Genomic DNA, 25,742 nt, shown 5'->3' with positions numbered 1-25,742 from the left:
GTGTGAAATATGTGGGATAAAGTCAAACATTAAAGATGAGAATAAGGGGCCATGGAGAAGCATGCAAGCGGCACAACAAACAGGAATAAAAGACAGTGCAAGTGTGCACAACAAAGGGAAAGGAATGCACGAAAGTGGTGCCGGAAGCACCTGAAGATATTAAATGTGCAAAAAGTAAGAAACCAAGAGAGGGGCAAATGGTCAGAGGGGTCGCGCTGAGGAAAAGCAAAGAGCCTGCTGTTTTCGAAAGCCACCGATTCTACCGTATAAGAGGATGGTGTATAAGGAAGACTACATATACGGTAAAGGCAGATCCTGACCAGCTGAACTGGTGTTTGGAACTAGAGGGGCCTAAGCTTGAGGAAGGCTGTCCTGTGAAACCAAAAAGGAACTGTGATATATTGTTGTTTTGAAAGCTGAACGAGGCCTGAGCTTGGGGAAGGGAATCCTGAGAGGCCTACTGAGAATAGTAAAGTGTCCAAGTTGAAACTTGGGGAAAGGAATCCCAATGAACTCAAGGACCCTCCAGGTATTTAAAAGCACTGCAAGGGCCTTGTGGAGAAGGTCGAACGAAGAGCCCTTTTGAGTGAAGCCACTTTTGTGACATTGAGAAAGTTATACCTGGTGAGAAGACCACCAGAAACCAACTCTGGTTTTGCCATTTTTGTAGAACCACCATTTTTCCTTGAAAAAATACTTACTATCGCATTTTTGTACAGGGTGTGGGCAAGCATAGGTTTACACACAGTCAGACATTTATTTTGGACTATGAGACAACGACGGCCACTAGAAACATCAGTTAAGGGAACTATGCCTTTTAGAGGTAGGGTCAGTCAAGCATTCCACCAACCCAAGAACCTTAGTAAATGTTTTAAAAGGAATGCTTTTGAGTCTGTCTCTCTCTTGATACCATGCCTGTCTCACATATGGCAGAACCTGAGACTTTTTGAAGTACAGGGAAAAGCTCAAATTGTGTAAAAGAGTGGATGTGCAGAGTAGACACTCTGAAAATAGCTCCACGGAGCTAGATCGGACGAGAAAGACACGGATGCCTTCTTTCCTGAGCTGAGCCACTAGCATGACCAGCAGCTTGGTAATCCTGAGCGCTGATGAAAGACCGAATGGCTGGACCTTGAACTGGTAATGCTGTTGGCCCTCTATGAACCTCAGGTACTTCCTGTGGTTTAGATGAATCGGCACATGTAAGAAGGTGTACTGAAGATACAGGGAAACCAACCAGTCCTGCAGATCGAGGGCTTACAGGATCTGGGCTATAGAAACCATCTTGAACTAGTTCTTGTGTAAGAACAAGTTCAGCAACTGCAGATCCAGAATGGGGAGCAAGCCTCAGTCCTCCTTCTGCACCAGAAAATAGGTGGAGCACTACCCCACTTTCTGGTTCTGGGGGCGGGACCAGTTTGATCGTGTTCTTTGAAAGAAGTGGGCAGACCACCTCTTCGAGGATGGGGTGCAGAGACAAAGGAGTAGCCAGGGGGCCATGGTTTGGGTGTCGCTGGAGAAAAGGGAGGCAATAACCCTGCCGGATGATCTGCAAGGCCCAAGTGTCGGACTTGGCTCTCTGACCATTTCATGCTGAACTAGGAGATCCTCCCCCCAACCACAGACTTGTGGTAAAACACTTCACTGGGGTTTGGGTGCCTTGGGGTGCTGTAGGGATAGCGGCCGTGGCCATGCCATCCTGGGCTAACCATCTTTAACTTTTGAAGAGGAAGGGAAAGGTTCAAGGAGGAATGGTCCAACACCACTCTCAGGCCCGCCTGGTTCTTCTTGTGTATGGCGAAAATCTGTAAATAGAAGCTCAGACCCAACTGGGAGGCTGGAACTTCTTCCACTGCCTGACTCTCTACGAGCGATCGAATTTCCACCAACAGAGTTGCTGTCCCAATCTGTGGGAGCAGCGAGGAGGAGAGAGGGTAAGGAGGGATCGGTAGGCAGTAGCCCGTGGACACTACTGAGAGGATACATGGTTCAGCGAACCTTGTGCGCCATTATTGGGAGTGAAGGGCAAGCCTGCCCCCCACCAGAAACAAGTGGACCTGGATGGGCGTGTCATGCCTTTTTTGCCGTCTGAGGCTGAGGAGGAGGACTGAAAAAAACCTTGTGCGCAGCCTTGTGTTGATGGCACCGTTGTTGGCTCGGAGAGCTGTCCGGTTGCCTGGACCGTCATTCCTGGAAACCACTGAAGGACCGACCCTTGTCTGACCGCTGCGTCTGGCTGTATGTTTTAGGAGTGGTCTTAGTGAGGATGGACAAAGATTTGGCAGTCTGTGAATTGTTTTTCTTCTTTTCCAGTTCCTCATCTGTAGTGGAATGGAACAGGTCGCACCCTCAAAAGGAAGATCCAGTATGCGCTCCTGGACGTCCGGGTTGAACTTGGTCGCCCATAGCTAGGTCGTCCTTCTCGTGTCCGTAGTGATGCAAATAGCACAGCCTGGGGTGTCAATGTGCACCACCGTGTACTCCATAAAGTTGTGCGCTACAATTTTGGTCTCCACCAGCCCCGTCTTGAAGCGTGCCTGGTTCTGTACCGGAAGTTCCGGAAGGAAGTCAGCGATTTCTCGCCAAAGCCTCTGGTTGACAGCAGCGAGCATAGCGTCGACATTAGACTGACGAAGATGAAGGGAAGTGTTGGAATAAATCTTCTTCCCATATGCTTCCAGGATCTTCTCCTCCTTACCCAGGAGTGCAGAGGCTGATGTAGCCGAGGACGATTGTGGCTTGAAGTAGAGCGAGGCTGCAGCGATCCCAGAGGAGTCTGGCTGAGGGTGTGCTGACAGCAAGAGTGGATCCCCCTTCACCTGCCTAAACTTGGCGTCGAGGCGCCTGTTGGTAGGCTGTGCCGAATGGGGTTTAAGCCGTCCCTTCTTGGCTAGTGCCACCATGTCCTTTTGCATCAGGATCCCTGTTCTATTCGTGGGGCGTAGAGAGTGAGGACCTCTGATAGGACCCACACCTCCAGTTGTTCCACCTCAGGCTGAGGAAGCCCCAAGTATTCGGCTAAGCCGGCGAGACGCTCATGGAAGGACTTGGACAACGACGGTGTGTCTGGGGCGTCTTCCTCAGCCGTGTCCACCAAGGTGTCCTGCTGGTCTGGAGCAGCTGGAGGAGTGCTGGGTGCCTGTGGCTGCGGCGTACTGACAGGGGCCTGCAGCTGTTGTGGCAACTGTGGGACAGCCAAGACTGTTGGATGCCTGGGAGCCGGCGTGGTGGGAAATGACAGGGGCTGCACCATGAGCGGGGGGTCGCTGGAACCATGTGCGGAATGGCCGTGGATGCCGGCGGCAGAACTGGAGAGAGCATGTCCCTGATCATATCCCTGAGGATAATGCCCATCTGCGGAGACCTCATGAGGGTCAAACATTTTTATAAACCTGTCTTTACAGACCGGTGGAGCGCTTGGAGGCGCGGGCATCGGCTGAGACCTGGACAGAGTATGCCTTACTGTTTGTGGGGTGTATCTGCCCTGTGACTATGGCGAGTATGCGTAGGCCACGTGCCCGGTGAAGACCAGTCCCATCTGTTCTCCAAAGGAGGATGGTGTCGGGCGAGCTACCATTTTAACTGGGCCCGCAGCCATTTTTTCAGGCTGCGCGCCACGTGCCTGTGTCGTGGTGCTTGTCGCACTGGGCCCGGCCTCTCCCAAGACTCTTGCTGGTGGAGGTTGAGGCCTACCCTGCACCTCAGGATGAGGCCTGGTAGGCTGATTGCCCTCGGCTGTGTCGCTGGTAGTGCTGCGTACAGATGCCCCCTTAGCCATTTGTCCGCTACTAGGCTGTAGCCACTCAGGCATAGACCCGGTAATAGAAGCTTGCAGGCCCTCAGCAACGTCACCGGTAGGATCTCCTGACCCCTCTGCCAGATGGCCGGTAGCTGTAGCAGCCTTGGTACCCACCCTGGTACAAGAACCTGAAAGGTCACTCCCGCTGGTGCGCTTTCTGGGAAAGGAGTTGCCTTTGCGGAGTGTGGATGAAAAAATTGCCCCTACCTTGGGCCTGGACTTGAGCTTGACGAATTCCTTTAAGTCCTCCGAAGGAATGCTGGAGAAGTGCGTCGCACGCGGAGCAGCCTTCCGAGCCGTGGCCGGGGCCAATGCAGCAGAGGCAGAGAGCGTGGGGGTCGGATGTAGGGAAGAGCCGCTCTGTCACGCATTCACACTGTTTTGTGCCCAGCCTACCTGCACGCCTCCCAATCTGCTCTACCGATCGGGCACATTCACTGTGCAGACGCGGCCCGGGATCACTACCCGCCAGGAAACTCCTTGCACCTCAGTGGGCGTATTCCGGGGCTCCACAGTTTCAGGTTGGCCACATTGGCAACTGCCATGGCGTCTGCGTGCGCATCGGCAGCCGGCCTCTGTGGCTTCTGTTGCACACAGAGCACGTGTGCGTGGGCGGAGCTTTTCCATTTCCAAGCCCTGTGGTTCCCCTCCCCACTCACGTAACCTCCGTTGCACAGGGCTGCCTCTCATAGCACGTGATTCTTCTCACACGCTGCTCACGCGACACCTAGCCGGAAGCATAAATAGAATCCAGGTATGCCGCATTACGCTTCTCAGCTGTTGTTGTTTCAGCAGTGTTTGGCGTTTGTTCCTGGTATTGATATTTTCTGGATTTTGGACTTGGCTATGTTTTTTGGACTTCAAACAGGTTTTTTCCTTGGCTCTGGCGCCTGGTACTGGATGGAACTTTGAAGTGCTCTGACTTTGGCTAATGGACTTTGGATTGTTCTGGCTCTTGCATTTTTGGATTCTGATACCGTTGGACTTCACCCTTTTTGCATTTCCCTGCCTCTGAGTTATCCTGCTCTCCATCAGAACGCCCTCCCCACTTCTCTATGGTGGCCTCTCTTTGTTGTCTATGTCAGGCGACAACCTATGTTGATTCAATTCTGCCTTCATCACAACATCTTATAGACACAAGGAGGGAACGAGTGACATCTATTCTTTCTTCGGTCTCCCTATTGGTAGGTGCTTCTACGATTCCTGTGTTTAAAATTAATGTCAGAGTGCAATCGTTTGTTTAATCTTGATTTACCTGTTTTCCCTTGCAGTCACCTGGGACCCAGAGTTTGCTGTTCCTGCCACCTGTGACCTCAATAACTGGTCAGAGAGTCCTTTGATTTCTCTCTGACTGGTGCTTGGGGACGGAGGTATTCATAATCAACGTGGACCTCAGATCTTGACTCCCTCACAGGCTGGACACCGGCTGAACCCGCTGACGTCGACATGCTCGGGGAGGAGCGTGACGCCGGAGGAGAGAGTTATCTGAATAAAGACAAGAACGAAGAAGACAAAAAACACTTCTCTGCGGAAGAGAGCGTGGAATTACTAGACCAGAGGCCTAACCCAGGAGCGCTGGTGAAAGCGGTCCGTTCCAGTCGACGCGGAAAAGAGGATTGAGGAGTGGCACCTGTGGGCGGAGTCAAGGGAGCACATGCTCCCAGGCCGCGTCCCTACGTCCCTCTTGAAATTTAAAGTGGAAGAAGATTTTGTTCTGGTGAAAAAGGGGCAGTCTCCCATCCCTAGCGAGGGGCGACCATACAGTATGAAGGAAAGGGGACGGGACGTAGGAGTATGTCTGTACTTTGTGGCAATGATCATAGGCCCATAACAGGCAAAGGCGCAGGTCTTAGAAATAGAAGAGGTCCCAGCAAAGTCGGGGGGCAAATCCATAATGGGGATTGTGAACAGTGGAGAGGAAACATGGCACGTAGGTGAGTGCCAGAAAGAGCAGAGAACTCTTGGTAGTGAGCTGAACAAAGGTCAAACTCCAAACTGGATACCATCTGCTCGGATACAGAGTCCTGCCAAGCTTTCTGAGATTCTAATGGAAGCCGGGCTGACAGAAATCAAAGCCCAGAAAACACATACCAAGGAACTGAGGTTATGAATAGAAAATGAGAGATCAAAGGGCTGAGGGTGTGCAGAAAGGGAAGATGAAAGTGAGGAGCTGGACCATTAAGCCGTCATACCAAGGAATTCTGAGATTTACATGGACCATAACTGCATTGTGACAGTTGTGATTACAACGCTTCCAAACATACAAGGTAACAATGCTCACAACATTGAGGAAAACTGAAGTGAAACACACTGTGCAAGGTGGGAAACTAGCACATCAGAGACACTGTGGATTGTGCTGTACAAAACAATTGAACTTAATGAATATTTCTTTTTGGCAATTGCAATCCACTTAATCAAAAGATACATCGCAGAAGCACTGATCAAACTAATGAAGCAATGCAATACAGATTATCCCATCACAGTGCATCTAGTTTCCCACTGGCTGAAAATAGTACGGTTATCAGTAACCAGTAGTGACTAGAGTACTCATAGTCCCCTTTGATCCATCCTTGTGGGCGTTCTACAACATGGGGACGGTACCGGAACCTTTGGCCGCCTCATTTCAGTCCCCTTTGAACACATTGGATGCTTAGATACCTAGCTATTCTTAGTACATATTAGCCGTTGGCATAGTACCGGGTGAAGGTGGGTGGGGCGTAAGGAGGAAAGAGGACTATGGACTTTGATTACTCTAGTCACTACTGTAACTAATGACTCATACGTCCCGTCCGCTTTCCTCCATCTTAGTGGGCGATTCCACCGAACAAGACCATACTGTGGAGCTGTAATTGCCTGCCTCATATCTAGGATGAAGCACAAAGGTTCTTCAGAACCGCCTGACCAAACTCTGCATCGTGCCTGGAGATGGTGTCCAGTGTGTAGGCTAGGTATGGCAGAGAGGACCCGGGTTGACACTACGCAGTCACTGTTCAGAGCACCCAGGGCCCAACGAACCTTCCCTCGGCATACAAACGGAGGACTCAGCCAAGGGCAAGTTATAATTGTCCTTTATTTTTCCATAACAGACAGGGATCATACAGGAAATAATTCTCCAGCAATCACAGCTCCTGTGCCAGAGTCAGGGGCTTTTGTTACATTCTGACATCACAAATCAGGGCTCTTACCCAAAAACCTAGGAGCACGCCCGATTGGGATGGTATCACCTATAGCTGGCCCATATAGATGTTATATGACTGTCCCTCGCATGTCAGGTGGCTTGCCTGACCCATCCCCAGAAACGTGTGTGTTGCAGGGTCGCAAGATTACCATTGGCCCTTGCCCTCCACCATCTACCCCTTGATTTGTGTTCCCTGATTGACTGGAGCTCATCTCCCCAGGCCTCGGGCTGAGCTCGGTTCTCAGCGCTCCATGTACCTTCTCAAGGTAATGAGAAAGACGATGTTTCCCCATTGTTGCAATCAGTATTATCACGTTGCCTTACAGAGTGCCTGCAGGGTTGCCACATTGTAAAGCAACACATGTATTACTTTTTTTTGTCTGTTTTGCTGGGAACAGTTTCTCTTCCCACCACAAGTAAATAATTGTTTTGGCTCGGCTGCACCACGTGAGTTAAAAAAGCAAAATTGAGCTTTCTGGTCTGCAATTAGTGAGGATGTATTCTGTTATTTGCAGGTGTCTCCTTGTCTGAGGCTTAGGCATGTTCTGCCCATCTCTGACCTTGGCTACGAGCCCTGGCTTGGTGCATCGTGCAGCCTAATTCTGCTTTGCTTTGTCTCTCATTCTGCCGCTTCATGTAATTCTACTATAGTTGCGCTATACTTTCTATATTTCTATATTGTACTATTCTTCATATACGTTAGTAGTATTTTAGTTCTTCCAGGTTCCTTATACAATCCTGACGTTCCATATGGTTAATTGCAATAAGCTGCTGCAAGCTTGCTCTGCATCTCCTGTTGCCTTGCGTTTCTGCATTTGGCTAATGAGAGAAAATAAAAGCTTTCAACAATGTGTATATGTATTTGTCCTCCATCTACAGAATAGTGTAAGCATGTTCTTTGTGTGTGCACGTGCATGATCATATAACTTCGTGCAGGGATGCGAGTTTGCATCATGGCCAACGTTGCTATGTTGTGGTGTCTCTAATGACGTCAGCACAGTTAAACATTTGCCATTAGTCGATACGGTCCAACGAGGCATCTGGATGCATGATCAGTGTTGGGGCACCTGTATCCATGACAACATTAGCTGGATATGGTTTGAATGGTTTCCTGAGAGAATATCTGTTTGCATATGTATTTGTCACTGGTCCTACTGGGTGCTGTCCAAACAGCGACTGGTATCTTGCACTCTGAACTCTTCGGGCTGTCATCCTTATAGGGGTCAAGCGGGGCATTGCAGGGATCCTCTCTTCAAGTGAGTAGTGCCTACAGAAGGCCGACGGAGTGGATCAAGTAGCCGCCGTGCTGTTGACATCCCAAGAAGTAGGTCTCAGAAATGAGACGGCCGTGGCCTTAGCTCTGACTGCATGGACATGAATCCCTTCAGGAACTGGTTTGCCCATGGCCGTGTATGCCTCCGAAATGGCCTGAGCCATCCAACAGGCGATGGAAGCCTTGGAAGCCTGAGAGCAGGAGCCCTCAAAAGCAGGACAAAGCCTTGGATTTCTTGAAGGATTACGTCCAAGAGGTAAAACCTGAGGACCCTCTTGAGGTCCAGGGAATGTTGGGCCCTTTCTGCCTCCAACTGCAGGTTCGGGAAGAACACTCAGCAGGCAGATGTTGATTCAGATCAAATGGAAAGACCACCTTGGGCAAAAAGTTTGGGTGAGTGTGCAAGATGACCTAGTGGTTGTGAAACGTGGTGAAGGGCTCGCAAAATGACAACTCCTGCAGCTCACTAACCCTGCATGCAGAGGTGAGAGCCACCTGTAAAAAGTCTTTAGTTTCACCAAGCGAATATCCACAGAGGCCATCGCTCGAAGGGCTTGTGCTACAAAGCAGCAAGAACCACATTGATGTCACCGACCGGGTCCGGCCTATGCAGCCGAAGGGAAAAGGCCTAAACAACCCCTTAAGGTGGGCCTTAATCGCTGGGTTGGCTGCTGAAAACACATGCTATGGAGAATTCTTGCAAGCCCCAATGGCTGCCAAATAAGTGCAGCAAGTATCCACCTGGACTCCAGAACGAGCCAGGTGTGCTACAAAAGCCAGTAAGTCATTCAGAGGACAGGACACAGGATCCAGACCCTTGTCACAAGCACAATGGCAGAACCTAGTTCATTTGCTCTAATGCTGGGACTGCGTTGAGGGCCTCCTGGCCTGCTGAATGGTGTTCTAGTTATCATCCGAAAATTGAACATGTTGAAGCCTCAAGCTGGTCAGGAACCGGGCTGCCAGCGCCAGCTTGGCCGGGTCAGGATGTTCCACTGCCCCATCCTGCTATGTCAGGAAGCCACTGCTGGAGATTGGAAGGTGGACGGGACCCTGGGAGCACAACTTCAACACATCCGTAAACCAGGGTCTTGAAGGCCAGTGGGGGGCAACCAGGATGAGGCTGCAAACCACTGAAGCCCTGAACTTGCAGAGGGTCTTTTGGAGCTGAGGGGTGGTTGGGAATGCATAACACCTGTGGCCGTGCCAAAATATCTGGAAGGCATCTCCCAGTGACCCCCGACCTGCCCATGAAGCAAACTGGGGGCACTTGGCATAACGGGAAAATACAAACAAGTCCAGCGTCGCAACCCTCCCCCCCACCCAACCCTGGAATGGGGGCAACAAGGAGTCAGTGTGCAACTCCCACTCGTAGGTGTTGAACCTAAGACAGTCAGTTGGTCCGCTTCTGCATTTCTGTCCGCCAGAAGGTGGACAGCAGAAATCTAAACCCCTTCCGTCAGGGCCCATTCCCAGTTCAAAACCACCTCCCGACAGAGGAGGGAGGGGTCAAGGGGGGTATGTGTGCGACCCTGCTCGTTCAAGTAAAACATTGTAGTAGAGTTGTCCGTCCTGACCAGAACAGACATGCCCCTAATGAGGGGCAGAAATGCCTTGAGGGCCAGGCCCACTGCACTGAGCTTGTGCAGCTTTATATGCAGGAGGGCCTTTCGTCCTGGACCATGCGCCATAGATCACTTAGCCCTCCAGAGTAGACACCCAGCCTGAAAGAGAGGAGTCTGTCTCCACCACCAGGGTAGGCTGCGGACGGGTGAAGGGGTCTCCCACTAAAACATTGCCATCCACCAGCGAAGATCGGGCAGTAGGAACGGGGGGATAGGGATCCTGTCGGACTGCAACCCCGTCTCCTGATCCCATCTTGAGGCGAGCGTGCTTACAGTGAGCATGCAGGAGGCCATCAGGCCCAGAAGGTGCTGGAACCACCATGCTGAGGTGGTCGAGTTGGCCAGAAAGTTCCTCACCGCCTTGCGGAGGGACAGGATCCTCTCAGTCGTGGAGAACATCTGCTGAAGGGTTGTGTTCTAATGCACCCCTAGGAAGACCAGATCCTGGGATGGGCACAACTGTGACTTACTCTGGCTGAGGGAGAACCCCAGCTGATGAAGGATATCTGCCAATCTCCGGCAGGAGTGCAACACCCCCTCGGGTGACCCCGCACTCACCAGCCAGTCGTCCAAATAAGGGTATAGATAATGGCTCTCCAAGCGGGAAGCGTCATGATCCCAGTGAGAACACAAGGCATATGCATAAGGACACAAGGCACACCCTCCCATGTTAGTGTAGGAAGAGAATGGAAATGCAGGGTGGCTGGCTGGTGTAGGTGTTAATCAGGAGCTGCTTTGACCCATGCCAACATGGCCGCCAAGATAGAACCTGCTGTCGAACTCAAGTTGGCCCCCGGCAGACCCAAAGACTTAACATCCCTGGTGGTCTAATGTTACAGGATGCGGCCTGAGGCTATAAAACCACGCCCTGGACCATACCCTGTGCTTGCCGTTTCTTCTGCTACCTGCAAGAGCAGTGTAATGCTTACCACTGCCGTTTTCACGTGCACAGAGACTGTAGCTTACCGGCGCATGCCCAAACTCATCTGCAGCCATACTTACCCAAAGACTTCATCGTCTGAGCTCTGCAACAACCTCTGTCTTGAAACTCACTTGGAACCGTTGCCGATCGAAGTCCGCAGCAATCGTAGCTTCTGAAACAGAAAAAGCAACAGTAAGATCTGAAGTATACTGACAAGGCCCATCCGAGTTTCCCATTAAGAATGAACTTACTAAACAAGCGACCAGCATCTTCACTCATTCTTCACGCTGCGGCTGTTAGGGAGAATTCGCATTCTATGGCTAATTTCCCTTACCTATAGAGTCTGGATTTGAAGGGTTTGTTTTTTTCTCCTGTTAAGAGTGTGACTCTTTTTCCCACTCTTAGGCATTTTTGCTGTGTGTGTTCTAGGCTATTTATTTTGTGTTTAATGTCTATGGGGTTCATCTCACCCCCATAGGAACCATCTTTATCCACATGTGTTACACAGCACCCTCAGTGCAGTGACACAGGGGTGTCGTAGCGACCCCCAAACATAGACTCCATACCATGGGACTGACTACTGTCTCCCAGGGCATGTAAAGTCCCCATTGACTTTGCTAGTCAATCTTTATGAACAAAACCAGTATAACCCATCTTACTATTGAGGTACTGGAACGGGTTAATAGTTTTTCCCTTATATTCATTTTCGAAAGGGTACCGTACAGTCCCTCTCTCCAAAGTTTCTGGCTGGTGGCATTGGTTACTACCAAAAATATTCGACTGCGAATATTTCCTTATGGGATTTTCCCATTGTTCGAGGCTACCACATTTACTGACCGCCTCTAACATACCGCCGCTTTATTTTTATATTAACTTTACTCCGGTAGGTTTTATTTGCCAGAACTTTAATATAAATTCTTTCTCGAGTCTTTCTCTAAACTCCTTACCCAGGTCGGGGATCCTTTGTTCGTCCTTTTGGCGGGCTTCTGCCAAGAAGCCCTCCTTTCGGCGCCACTGAGCCTGGGGTGGATCCATTGTGTGGGAGGGGGAGTAGGACCCCTGGACAGGGTTGCCTCAGCAACCCATGGCGCACTCTGCCCTGGTAGGCTGGAGGGTCTCCCACCAGAATAACCACTCCACTGTGGGAGTGACAGCTAGGCTGTATGAATGGGGATCTTTTTGCATAAAAGCAGGGTCCTGAGGACTGGAAGAGCAAGACGTCACCACTGGAACTAAGAAGCCATAGAGGAGAGAAGCCAAAGACATCTGCAACGACTGAACCACCACCGGTGAAGCCTTGCTGCAGCGTCTCATCACTTTTCTCCACACGAGAGAAGATCTTCATCTGCAAGAGCCTTCTTCCCTTGAGCTGGTGGGGCCAACCAGTTTGCCAATCGCCTTCCTGGACCTGCGTTGGTAGAATCTTCCGTACCCTGTACTCAGAGACTGGATAGCCAGGCATCCGTCCACCCGGACCGCGATTTAAAGGAGTGTACCTTTTATTTGTTGGGCAGCACCGCGGCTGGTTTCATCCCTTGGTAGTGCAGTAACTCGAACCTTCCTACACGTGAGTCTCTCTTCTTCTGCTGGATATCCCAGGAACAACCGCCACCGCAGGAGCCTCTTCTACATTTCAAGGTACTTTGTTCCACCAGTCCTCCCTTTTCGCGTGGTAGTCCTAAAGGTGTTTTAAATCCTTCACCTACCTGTTGGGTTGGCCGCCCCTATCCTCTAACATTTTCTTTCACATTCTGCATCCACCTTTTCGAATCGTTAACCAAAGACTTGACTGCAGCTACAAGAACATTTTTGCTCCTGGGCTCTTTGCCCTGTACCACTGACTCTGGCACAGGCCTATTGACTCTGGATGAATTTGTTAGAACTGCCTTCTCTAGATTGCTTCTCAACAAGAACTGTGTTGGTGCACTTACTTCTTATAACCACCTTCTTCTTCCCATTTTTTAAACTTGTTAAGTGCCATTTTGCTCGGTTTTCATTTAAGTATTATACATGCTAAAGTACTGCCTTGCCTAAACGTGTTCACAAACTTATGGGAAGTGTTGCTAGGGTGTTTAAGAAGACATTCCTGTATAACTTGTGCTTTCCCTCCCTTGTGAGAAATTGCTAGAGTGCCATTTGTGTTTGGTTTTCATTGTGCCGTTTTGCTCAGTTTTCACTCTTGCTCAAACTTGTCTACAATTTAACTAGGGAGTTGTGTATACTTTTCTTGACTGATTTTAACTTACTTTAATAACTGTGATTAATGTGTTAACTTAGAAGTGTGTAAAATAAATAAATATATATGTATATTGTGTAAACCCTGAATACTGCTCATCTCCCGCTTGAGATAAGTCTGACTGCTTAGCCACAGCTACCACCTAAATCTTAGTGGTACAGACTGATACCAAAGGGGATTTATTGCTCATACCTGTAGCCTTAATCTTCTGTAGTGCTCCCTAAGGGAACTGCACAGGATTCTGCCTAACAGCAGCCAATCTGCACGTGTGGAATGTGAAAGAGAATTGTTAAAGCGCACCGCGCCACCAGACAAGAACGAACAATACGAAACAAGCCACGCTCCTCACCGCAAGCTGCTAAATCTCCAGAAAGACAAAGCTGCGCTGTACAAAGACTTAATTCTACACCTTCAGCATCCAATGAGTTGTAGCTGGCCTGGACCACTACTCACAGCGAAGCAAATGGAGTCGGATGCTTACTTTCAGCCCTCCTTCATTTAAACAAGGTGAGCACAACCGCCGGCGCGACAGCCAGCATACCCAAGGGAGACACATACCCAAGGGAGACATAAGGGGAAGGTGGGGTGCGGGGGGGGAAGCTGGGGGAGACATACTAAATATCTGCTCTTACTTGCCCCTAGGTCTCCATCCAGTCCCCCTCGCACATTTTACCACAGGCTCAGTGTTCTACCAGGTCCCTCCCAACCTCACCATTCACTGGAGCTTTAGCTCTTCTGTGGACCAGTGGATGAAGGAGTAGCATGGGTATCATACCCAGGTTATACAGCGGGGGCAACGCTTCGGAACAATCTGGACCAGGCACTCCTGCACGGCACCAGAGGTAAGAGTTACAGGAAGGCCCGCCACTGCGTTCATTAACTTCGTGACGACACGAGGGGCTGAGTTGAGGCCGAAGACCAGCACCTTGTACTGAAATTATACGACATAATCGTAGACCGCAGAAACTTCTGATGCGGATGATAGATGGGTCCATGCAGGTAACACATCCAGCCTCCTGCACACAGAGAATCGCCTATGTGCGCGGGAGTAATCATCTTGAAGCGTTCTAGAGGTAAAGACTGATTCTGAAATGACAGGTCCAGAACAACAGTCAGGCCAGCCTGGTTGTTCTTGGGTACTGCAAAAATCCTGCAATAGTAACCAGAGCCCCTGTCTGAAATAGGAACGGGTTCTATCGCCTGCATAGCCAAGAGCGGAAGGACCTCCTGTAAAAGAACCGGGGACCCAATCAGGCGAAGAGGAGGAGAGGATGGTAGAGGGAAAGGAAGAGTTAGACTGAAGCCTATGGAGACTATGGGTAGAATCCACAGGTTGATGAAAAGATGCTACGAGGTGTCCTGGAAAAGAGCCAAACGCCCCCCAGAGGCAAGCTGTGTTCTATGGTCTTGAAGTCACTGCATGTTGGCATCAGAGCCGGGAGCAGAGGACAGGGAGCGGAAAACCCACGTGAAGTCCTCTGTTGCTTCCTCCTGTTGTCGCTGGGCGACCTGTCAGGCCTCTGTGTACTGCGATCCCAAAACCCCTTCAAGCCGGAGAAAGCAGGGGCTTTGAATTCGATCCTGCCGTGAGGCTAAGGTAAGGATTTCTGTCCCGTTATTGTCGAGATGGCCAAGGACATGGCAGTTTGATGCAAGTTTTTCCTCTTTGTCAATTCATCATCAGTATACGAAAGAAAAAGGTCCACCCCCTCGATCCATGATTCGCTCCTGCACGTCAGATGAAAACTTAATGTGTGCATCCACGCCGTCCATCTCATCTCCACACCAAAGGCACAGCTCTTTGCTGGCTGTGTCGATGTGGGAGAGCAAATACTCCACGGGGTCCTGCACAAAGGCACGGGCATCAGCCAGACCGGCTTGTAGGAGGCTTGCTTCTCCGAAGGGATGTCGGGCAGAAATTCCCCAAGCTCCTGCCACAGCTTCTGGTTAGCCGCAGCCAAGAGAGCAACTGCTTTGGCTTGCCGTAGATGCAGACCTGAGATGGAATAAGGGAGTAGTTTCTTACCTGTAACTCCATTTCTCCAGCGTTGGTATCTTTCATGGATTCACATGCTTAGAATATTCCCCGTCGTCAGACTTGGAACCCTCGGTACACATATATAGTCGTTTCCTATAGGAAAAAACTTCCGACACTTGTGTGTCCTATCCACATCCACGTCCTCTCCGGGGCCGTCCACGCATGCCCCGTAGGACGTAATGGTATAAAAGCCCCGCCCCCGCGGGACCCGTCAGATTTCGGCCCCTCCAAAGTAGAAAGGGGAAACCTGTTTATGCACCTATGTTGCACATTGCATTTCGGGGAGGCTGGTGGGCGCATGTGAATCCATGAAAGATACCAACGCTGGGGAAATGGAGTTACAGGTAAGAAACTACTCCCTTCTCCAGCATTGGATCTTTCATGGATTCACATGCTTAGAATAGATTGTATAGCAGTATCCTAGAAGAAGGAGGTGAGAATGCAATGCAACATACATCACAAAACCACTCCCAGTCCAAATATATATATATATGTACGTAGGCAGCAACATATTTTCTGATATAAACATATTCACAATACATATATATCTATCTATATATATATATACTTAAAATCGACACATCAAGGAAAACAAACTTAGGCAAAGTAAGAGACAACAGCTTCACCATATTTGGCTTACCGCATTGAAAAAGATGGCGCAGCACTGCCCTTCCCATCTGTACTTCATCCGCATGCTGCCTTTCCAGGCAGTAATGGCATGTGAACGTGTGTGGGACTGACCATGCCGCCGCCTTGCAGATGTCTGTCAGAGGAATTCCTGCCCATAGCGCCGCGGAGGAGGCTGTCGATCTCGTGGAATGGGCTCTAGGGTGCCCTTGTAGGGGCCTCCCGGCCTTGGATTGACTAAAAGCAATCGCTGACGAGACCCATCGAGCCAGTCCTTGCTTGGAAATTGCCCTTCCTCTCGTCGACGGACCATATGCGATGAACAGCTGTCTGGTAGTTCTGAGTTCTTGCGTTCTTTGCAGATAAAACTTTAACACCCTTTTCACATCAAGAGTATGAAGAGCCTTTTCCGCCGTCGACGACGGGGTCGCAAAGAAAGTAGGGAGGACAATGGTCGAGTGTTTGTGATAGACCGTCGGCACTTTCGGGATGAAAGTAGGATTAGTTGATAGTATCACTTTGTCCTTAAAGAATCTCATATATGGAGGGTCTATGACTAATGCCTGTAATTCCGACATTCTTCTAGCTGACGTAATGGCAATTAAGAAAGCCAGCTTCCACGATAGGAACTGCATGGATGAAGAGGACATTGGCTCGAAAGGGGGCTTCATTAAGGCCGCCAACACCACATTTAGACTCCACGATGGTGGGAACCGCTTCGTAGGGGGAAAAGTTCTAAAGAGACCCCTCATGAAATGTTTCACCAGTCTGTCGCTGAATAATGGTGAGGACTGTCTCCTCCTCGTGAACCTTGAGATGGCCGCCAGGTGCACCTTGATGGATGACGAGGATAGCCCACTCTCTGCTAGGTGAAGAAGATACAGTAAAATTTGTTCTGGAGTTACTTCCAAAGGCCGTATTTCGTGCTGCGTTTGACACCACATACAGAACCTTCGCCACTTGTATATGTATGACTTGTTAGTCGAAGGAGCCCTAGCCGCCTGCCAAATTCTGAAAAGTCAGGAGCCAGGCAGTCAGGTTGAGGCTGTCCGGATTGTGATGCCACACCGTTCCCTTGTCCCTGGACAGGAGATTCGGCACTTTCTGGAAAGCTATCGGCTGTTCCAACGACAGATGTAGGAGGTCGGAAAACCACGGTTGTCTCAGCCAATACGGTGCCACTAGAATGACCCGGCATTTGTATCTGCGAATCCACTGTATTGTCCTCCGTATAAGGGGGAACGGAGGAAAGGCGTACAGGAACTTGTCTGTCCACGGAAATGAGAGTGCTTCCCCTAGGGATCCTTTCTGAGGCCATCTGCTCGCGAACTGCTCGCATTTCCTGTTTTCTTTCGTTGCGAAGAGATCGACTGAGGGGTGACCCCACCTTTCGAAGATTTTTTGCAGCTGAATGGTGTCCATCTCCCACTCGTGTATCTGAGCCATGCTCCTGCTCAGGGAATCCGCTTGTACGTTCTTCACTCCTGGAAGATGGTGAGCCACTATAGATATGTTGTGTTTCAAAGCCCAATGCCTTACCTTTTGAGCCTCCACAGAAAGGGTCCTGGATCTTGTGCCGCCTTGTTTTATCAAGTAGAACATGGCTGTCGTGTTGTCTGTCAGCACTCTTACTCTCGACCCCTTGATATGTGGGAGGAATGATTTCAAGGCCCATCTCACTGCCCTCAGTTCCAACACATTGATATGCAGGCGTGATTCGGTCGGAGACCATCTGCCCTGTGTTTGGTGGTTGTCCATGTGTGCTCCCCAGCCCGTCAGGGATGCGTCCGATGGTATTCTGAAATTCTGGTTCTTGTAGAGGAACCCCTCTGTCCAGGTTGTGAACGCTTTTCCACCACTGGAGGGCTCGGATGATACCGTCGTCGTCGATGGTTATCCTGTCTGACCACCGGCCCGTGGCCTGCTTCCATCTGTCCGCCAGGAACTCCTGTAGAGGCCTCATGAACAATCAACAGTTGGTTACTAAGTGGATGCAAGAAGCCACGGAACCTAGGATCGCCACATACTTCCTCACTGAAAGTGTGCCATGTAAGCGAAGTTGACTCGTCAGTTGATTGATCTTTGACATTCTGTCTAGGGAAGGTTTCACTATTCCCGACTGGGTTTCGAATTGAGCTCCCAAGAACTTTAAGTTCCTTGAAGGCCTTAGAGAGGACTTTTCGAAGTTCACTGCGAACCCCAGTCGTTGCAGAAGCTGTAAGGTGGCCTGTACGCTGTCGTTGGTCGACGCCGAGGAGGACCCCTCACAAGCCAGTCGTCGAGGTACGGGTATACATGATGCCCTTTCTTTCGCAGCCAGGCTGCCACGGGTGCCAAACATTTTGTGAACGTTCTTGGGGAGGATTTGAGACCAAACGGGAGCACTGCGAATGGTAGTGTGTCTGACCTACCATGAACCTCAGAAACTTCCTGTGTTTTTGACACATAGGAATGTGGAAGTACGCGTCCTGTAGATCTAGAGACGCCAAAAAATCCCCCACTTGGACAGACCTGATCACTTCTTGCAGTGTAAGCATTTTGAATTTCCGACTCTGTAAGGTCTTGTTGAGTTTGCGCAGGTCGAGAATGGGACGCCATTTTCCGTTCGGCTTTTTTACCACAAAACACTGAGTATACCCCTTGGCCTTTCTGCGATGCAGGGACTAACTCTATGGCACCTTTTTGTAACATAAGTGCTACTTCCTGCAGCAAAATGTTCAGATGTGGTTGGGGTAGATGTATCGGTGGACATTTTAGAGGGTTGCATTTGAATAGTAGAGAATGTCCGTACCTCACTGTGTCCAAAACCCGCTGATCTGTTGTGATGTTTTCCCATTCTTTGACGCAGCTTGACACTCTTCCTCCCAGAACGGTGCGCTTCCCGTCATTGCTGGTCTTTCTGTTTGTTCGTCGACGACGAGTAAGTCGGTCGTCTCTTGGATGACTGGAAGTTTCTGGGCCGGCTTGAGTTTTGAGAGGCGCGCCTATATCCTTGGGAAGGGTATGCCGATCTGCCAAAGGTCTATCCCTGGTTGCAGAAAATCTTGAGTTGCCAGATGCTCCTCTAAAGGGACGAAAGGAACGAAAGTGTTTACCACTCTGAAGAGAACCCAACGAACGTGCCGTATCCGAGTCCTCCTTCATCCCCTTCAAGGCCTCGTCCACCTTTTCTCCGAAAAGAAGATCACCTTCGAAGGGCATGTCCAATACTTTATACTGCACCTCGGGCCTGAAGTTGGTGCACTTAAGCCAAGCCTGGCGTCTTAGAACAACTCCGTTGTTTATCTGCTTAAAGCCTGAATCTGCCAGGTCCACCGCTATGTTAATAGCATGGTTCGACGCCTCTTCGCCTTCTCGTACCAGAGACATCGCCGTTCTTCTATGTTCCTCCGGGAGGTGGTCCAGAATAGGGGCTAGCCTGTGCCACATCTCCCTGTCGTACCTGGCCACAATAGCCAGAGAGTTGGCTGCTTTCACAGTTGCAGCACCCACGGAAAGAACCTTCTTACCAAACACGTCCTGGCGTCTTGCCTCATTATCCGGAGGGGTAGAGCATTTATGTTGGGCCTTCGCTTTCCTTGTCACCGCTGCCGACACCACTGAATCAGGTGTAGGTTGGGCCGAGAGACACTTCGGGGTAGAGTCTGGCACTTTAAATTTCTTTTCAATGCGGCCTTTGACGGCCGGTTCAGAAAACGGGTGACGCATGGTTTGAACACCTTCTTTCCAGACATGATCTAAAATGGGTATCGAGAATATTGAACGTCTATTCTTACCCATATGGTCGAAAAGAAAGCAGTCCTTTTTCTCCTCCTGCTGGACCAGGCCAAACTCCTTGCACGCCTTTTCCATCATTGAATGAAAAGCGCCAATATCGTCCGGTGGTGACGGGTGAGTGGGGCTCTTTGGCGTTTCCAGTTCTACATCCGAAACCCAGGATGGATCCCTAGATGGAGACAAGGAGATATCCGATGCTGACCCACGGTCAGATAAAGAGTCTGAAAGCTCACCCTCCTCCTGGACTACTGGAGTCACCGGAACTCCTATCGTTCTGGTTGGACGGTGTGACGGGCCGGGCTCGTCGACGGGGGGGGGGGGGTCGACGGTACAGGTGGAAGCCTTTCATCCAGCGATTTCAGCAGCGAGTGTAAGGAGGACAGGACCTCCATGGACAGGGCCGATTGAGAGCTTGGAAGTTGGGTAAAGACCTGAGAGCAGGTTGCTCCTGATGGCGACTTGGCTCGCAGGCCAAGGTCCTCCGGGCCCGCAATCCTGAAACCGTCGTCTTCTTTCGAGGAAATCGACACTGCCTGTTCCTGCAGCAATGTGTCCGGCAACCCCAGATCAAAAACCTCTGGTCTCCAGGCCAGAACTTCGGTCGACGAGGACATCGTCGCCGTCGTCGTCATTGGGTTGATGACGGGGGAAACCAACTGCGTCAGCGGCAGTGAGGACACTGACTGGTTCGTCGTCGACGGTGGGCCTGCAGGTGGCTTAGGCGGTCCCGCCTTAACAGCGCTCTCCCTGCGTTTATCCGATTCTCTACTCGTGGCAGATCTATGAGGATCGCCCGAGGAGGATTTTGGCCTTTCCTTTTCTTGTTTTTTCGACAAAGATGATGTCTTTTTTGAAGATTCTTTAGAAGAGTCCTTGGAAGAGTGGCTTCGTGGAACATCTTTTTCCGCCGGTCGAGTCTTCTTCGCCGGTGGTTCCGACGAGGTTGAGCGGCGAGGGGCTCCCGATGTTTTCGTCGAGGCCACGCTGCGCACGGAGCCAACCTCCGACTGAGGGTATGCTCCCGCCCCGTCATTTAACCACGATACCAGCCGCCGGCTCCGATCTTTCAGGGTTTTCTGGGAAAAACCTTTACATATTTCACACTGGTCTGCCGAATGGTGAGGGTGGAGGCAATAAATACAATCGATATGGCTGTCCCCCTCGTAAACCTTCTTCAATCCGCACGTAGCACACGGGCGAAAGAGAGGTTTTCCCCGACATTCTGATAAAACCAATAACCTCACAGAACCTCGTGCGAGTAATTTCAACAATAGCCTAGAAAGTAGAGACTACGCGAGGAGATCCCACTATCTTTGGAGACGGTTGAAATCTGACGGGTCCCGCGGGGGGGGGGCTTTTATACCATTACGTCCTACGGGGCATGCGTGGACGGCCCCGGAGAGGACGTGGATGTGGATAGGACACACAAGTGTCGGAAGTTTTTTCCTATAGGAAACGACTATATATGTGTACCGAGGGTTCCCAGTCTGACGACGGGGAATATTCTAAGCATGTGAATCCATGAAAGATCCAATGCTGGAGAACAGCGCTTGCCCAAAGACTTGAGGGCTTTGTCCTCTTTGCAAAGGCGACTGGAGTAGGCTCCCGTTGAAGAAGACGATGGTTTAGAATAAATTGAGGCCACAGCCACCACTGAAGAAAGCGGCTGCGGGTGGGAGGGCAGGAGGATTGGCTCGCTGTCGGTCAGCCTGAACCAGCTGTCCAGCTCCTTGCTCATCTGGGCATTGGCCAAGGGCTTCGCCCAGACCTTTCTCACCACCTGCAGGACATCTTCTGGAGAGGGATGTCATAACGGATCGTGGTGCACTTGCCCAAAACCTCTGCTAGCACTCCTGACTCCTGGGCGGGCTTCCTCGGGCAGAGGGACCCTCAAGAACTCAGACAGGCCCTCAAGGCGGTCATGAAAGGGCTCATCGTCCTGGGTGTCATTGTCCACCCCCCCTTTTAATAGACTGAGGGGAGTCCAGGTCCTGGGAGCCAGGTGCCGACGGGGTCCCCCCTAAGTACGGCGCCGAAGACAGGTCCAACGGCTGTTGAGGGAGAGGCATTGGTGGTACAGGAGGAGGTGGAGGGTTCTAAACAACCGCTAGGGCCTGGAGCAGGGGAGGGACCAGCACTGCAACCGGCAACGCTGGAGAAACGGGAGGTGTACCCAGAGCAGGGGGCCGGGAAGGCGCCACCTGCGGGTCAACCGTCACAATATCCTTCAGGAGCCCCTTCATCTGAGGGGAACGCATGAGGAAGAGGAACCACGTGAAGTGGTCCTCGCTAGCCGCCAGGTCCCTAGGGACCCGGCCTTCCGAGGCGCTGGGTCTCCGCTCCTGGTCAAAGCGCTGAGGCGTGTAGCCATGAGGCTGTGACGGGTAGATGTATTCCTGAGGAGACCAGATGCCTCTACTATACAATCCACTGCCGCTTCCAGAGGGAAGGGGACTGGGATCGTCCTGCAAAGCACATTCAATGGACGAAAGCACAGGCGGGCCCCGAGTTGGATCCAAGATAGCCGCCGGCCTTGCAGGCTCTGCCACATGCATCGCTGCCATTTTTAAGCCTTATGCCACACCCTGGGCAAGAGGGTGCGAAGGCCCTGAGCCACGAGAGGCCTCAGATACGGGGGGAATACAGCTTGGGACTTGAAGTGGAAGCGTCGACATCAGAGCTCACACTGTTAGGCGCCGAGCCCTCGGCCGACTGGCCAGCAGTCGCAACGCCCTACTGACAACCTCTGAATGAGCTCCGGTAGGCTGGACGCCCACGGCACCTGTGCCGGTAGCCGTGCTGGATCGTGTTGAGGACAGACTCTTGGAGGAGGCACTCGACGATCCCTTACCCATTGGGGTCAAAAAAGAAGACAAACTTGAGCGCTCTTCCGAGGACAGCCTGGTAAGGCCCCCAAGCCCATTAGCTTGGAGCCGGTAGCCTGGACGGCCTCAGTTCTGCCTCAGAGCGCACCGAAGAGCCCCTCAGCTTTGGTGCAAGTGGCCTTAGAGGCCTTGTGGGAAAGAGTCGCCGCGATGTGGAGCCGTGCTGAACAGAGGGCCTACTTTGTCTTGACAAGAGGCCCTGGAGACAAAGGGCCTCATTACCCGGTAGGCGGTAACCATGGCGCTATTAGCGCCATGGTTGCCGCCGGTATTTTACGCCGTCGGCCTTGGTGGATGGCGGAATTACCGCCCTACTCCAAGGTGAGCGGGGTTGGTAATTCCCCATTCACCAAAGCCCTTACCCATTCCCATTTTTGCCCCATATGGCATAATGGGAATGGGGAAGGCGCTAATTACGGTACCGCAAATTGCGGTACCGTAATTGGCACCGAGGTCCCTTTGCCGCACCCTACTTTAACGGCTGGTAAAACCAGCCGTTAAGGTCGGGTCCCGCAAAGGGAACTCGTAGTAAGGCGGTAAGGGTGTACCGGTGCCCTTACCGGTACCGGTAAACCCTTACCACCTACCGTGTAAAGTCCTTAAGGTGGGGCGGAGAAGTGGGGAAGATATCCCTCCACCGTAACAACAGATTCTTCAATGCCCTTTGACCGAGCACACTGCAAGCCGAATATGCTTCCCAGTGTTGGTCGGAAACCAAACACTGAAGACAGAGTGCATGGGGGTCCCAGGACGAGAACAAGCTCATGAGGCACATCTCGTGAATCCTCCTGAAGCTGGCATGCACCGGGTGAGTTGATGCACCAAAGGGAGGTTAAATAAGATTGAATAATTAAATAACGGTGAGCAAGCAGAGAGCTAAAAAAAGTCTCTGCACTGGCTACCAGGTCTGACACTGTACATGCAGAAAAAGGGACGGAGGTGAGGCGCCGGTGGGCGGGGCGTTACCACACTTGAAGCAGCACGCTATACTAAATTTAAAGGGGTAGTTCAATTTTTTGTTGCCAAAGGTTCCGGTACCGTCTCCATGTTTGGAGATGCCCACAAGGCAAGGGGGCAGGATGTAGGAATATACGTCTTGCTTGCTCCCCTGCCTCAAATGACTTCCCTCACCCACCACATTTGCAAACCATGTTCTATTCCTAGCCTGCTGCGCTCTTGTTTTTTTCCTGCTCCACAATGGATTCCACCACCGCCCTTCTGGACAGCCACATCCACCATACTGCTCACTTGGCAACAGGCCAAACTCCAAACTGCTGCAGCATGGCTGTCTGCATCAATGATACGGGTGTGACGCTGCATCTCTATGACACTACCCTCTTTTTCAAGCAACACCTGCAGCACAACTGTTGCTGATTCAGAGTCAAACGAATGCATTAGCATGTCGCCCACAAGTCATCCCCAAATTCAAGTCCTGGTAGGAGGATGCAGGTTACTGGGGTGGGATCCCTTTACCTGTAAACAGCTCAGGGCGATGTGTTCTGGCACTCACTTTATTTAGCTCTGTATCCTGGACCCCAGGCAGTTAAGGACCTGTATAGTTCCCAGCCTCAGGGCTCATTGCTCAATTGTGGTCCACTCAACCCCAAGCTATACGGCAGGCTCACACAACTATATAAAAAGGCCTGGCGAACAAGAGAAACCCTTTCTTCTGAGAAATCTGATTCAATCATTTCAAAGTCTTAATGAAGCAACATTGGCCATTGAGAACTTTAGTTCACTCAAGTCCAAGGCGAAGTAGCGCAGATTAAATCAAGTGAAGCAAGGAAAACATCTAATATCAGGTGTCCGATGTTTTAAGCAAACAATCCGGATATATGTACAGTTTTACAAATCACTATGCTGGCAACAAAATGTAAGTCCGAAAATGAATAGTCTGGATAGGAACTGATCATTGAGACACGACAGAAATATCTTCAAAACAGTGAACGATTATTGCTCAATGATATAAAGAGCTATCAAAACTAATATTAGGGTAAGTGCACTGACGGATTGCTGAGAAATTCTTTATAAATACATTCCTATTTCTATTGCGACTATCGTTGCTTTGAAAATTAGATACAAAATGATGATTGATACAACTTGACTTTTTCAGGTATCGGAACGAAACAATGAAATCGCACTGGGGAAATCTCGATAAAGCTCCAGAAGGCACAAAACACATGTAGGCACATCATCCTCAAGGCCATGATCCCTCAGATCAGCCATATAGATTGATAATTAATCATCTGATTCCATGATATTTAGTGGCAAGGCACGCGGGGCGCGGCCCTGGGAGCATGCGCTCCCTTGACTCCGCCCACCAGCACCATTCCTCAGTCCCCATTGACACATAGACAATATTACCATTGCCTAATGACACCAGTTTTATTAGGGGGGGGAGAAGGGTGGGATGTATGGAAGAAAGGGGGACTATGGACTAGGAGTACTTTTGTCGCTATGGTGAGTAACTTATAATTACTCCTACCTCCTGTCACGTTTCCTCCATACTGTGTGGGAGATTACAACTGAATGTAGCCCCGGGGTGGAGAGGTGACCCTCCTTAAGAAAACAAGTTCCTAAGAACCGCCTGTTCGAAAGCCTGTCTGACTTAGAGCCGGCATCCACACAGTCGGGCTTGCAGAAGGCCGAAAGGATGGCCCAGCTGGCCGCCCACCTGATGACCTGCCACAGGACCTGTCTCTGGAATGCAACCGCTGTGGCCTTGGCTCTGACAGCGTGGACATGCATGTTCGCTGGAAGTGGTTTGTGCTGCCCCTCATAGGCCTCCTTGATGGCCGAAACCAACCCCTTACTATAGAGGCCTTGGATGCATGATAAACGGGCTTGACCCCCCCCCCACCCTTGAAGGTGACAAAGAGCGTCCGACTTGCGGAAGCTCTTGGTTCTGTCCAGACAGAATTTCAAAGCGCGTCTGACGTCCAGACCGTGCAAGACCCTTTGAGCATCGCCCTTAGCATCCGCAAAGAAAGTAGGTAACACTATCTCCTCATTTAGATGGAAAGAAGAGACTACCTTAGCTAGGAACACGGGGTGCGTTCTCAGGACCACCTTAACTCTGTGAAAAGCAGTGTAGGGTTCTGAAGCCACCAGAGCCTGGGCGCCCAACACTACATTGAGGTCCCACACATGGTGTGGTTTCTAGATGGGTGGGTAGAGCCTGGTGAGGCCTGCCAGATGTCATTTAACCACCAGGTTGGAGGAGAAGACCTCCTCCTCAGAGTTCCTGTAGGCTCCTATGGTTGCCAGGTAGGTGCAGCATGCGTCTATTTGCACCCCTGAGTGTGCAAGGTGCGCAGAGAAGGAAAGCACATCGTACAACGTGCAAGTAAGGGAGGGTCGATCTCCTTTGAGTCCGCCAAGT

At 50.9% G+C, this 25,742-nt stretch overlaps 1 protein-coding gene across 17 annotated transcripts in view; it reads right to left on the bottom strand.

The window, feature by feature from the left end:
* ANKRD17 (ankyrin repeat domain 17) overlaps positions 1-25,742 on the bottom strand; it is a 2,430,147-nt gene that overhangs the window by 392,017 nt on the left and 2,012,388 nt on the right. Inside the window, exon 29 of one of the 17 annotated variants that reach the window (XM_069630806.1) lies at positions 10,878-10,969. The exons of the other annotated variants lie outside the window; for them this stretch is intronic. Within the exon in view, the coding sequence (XP_069486907.1) occupies positions 10,878-10,969 (92 nt within the window). The remainder of the gene's footprint in view (positions 1-10,877; positions 10,970-25,742) is intronic. 17 annotated transcript variants of the gene reach the window in all.

This window comes from Ambystoma mexicanum, chromosome 6q (assembly GCF_040938575.1).
Source record: "Ambystoma mexicanum isolate Mex_15411 chromosome 6q, UKY_AmexF1_1, whole genome shotgun sequence".
Classification (NCBI taxonomy): domain Eukaryota; kingdom Metazoa; phylum Chordata; class Amphibia; order Caudata; family Ambystomatidae; genus Ambystoma; species Ambystoma mexicanum.
The sequence above is the reverse complement of the archived record's forward strand: the minus strand, read 5'-3'. Positions and strand labels throughout refer to the sequence as shown.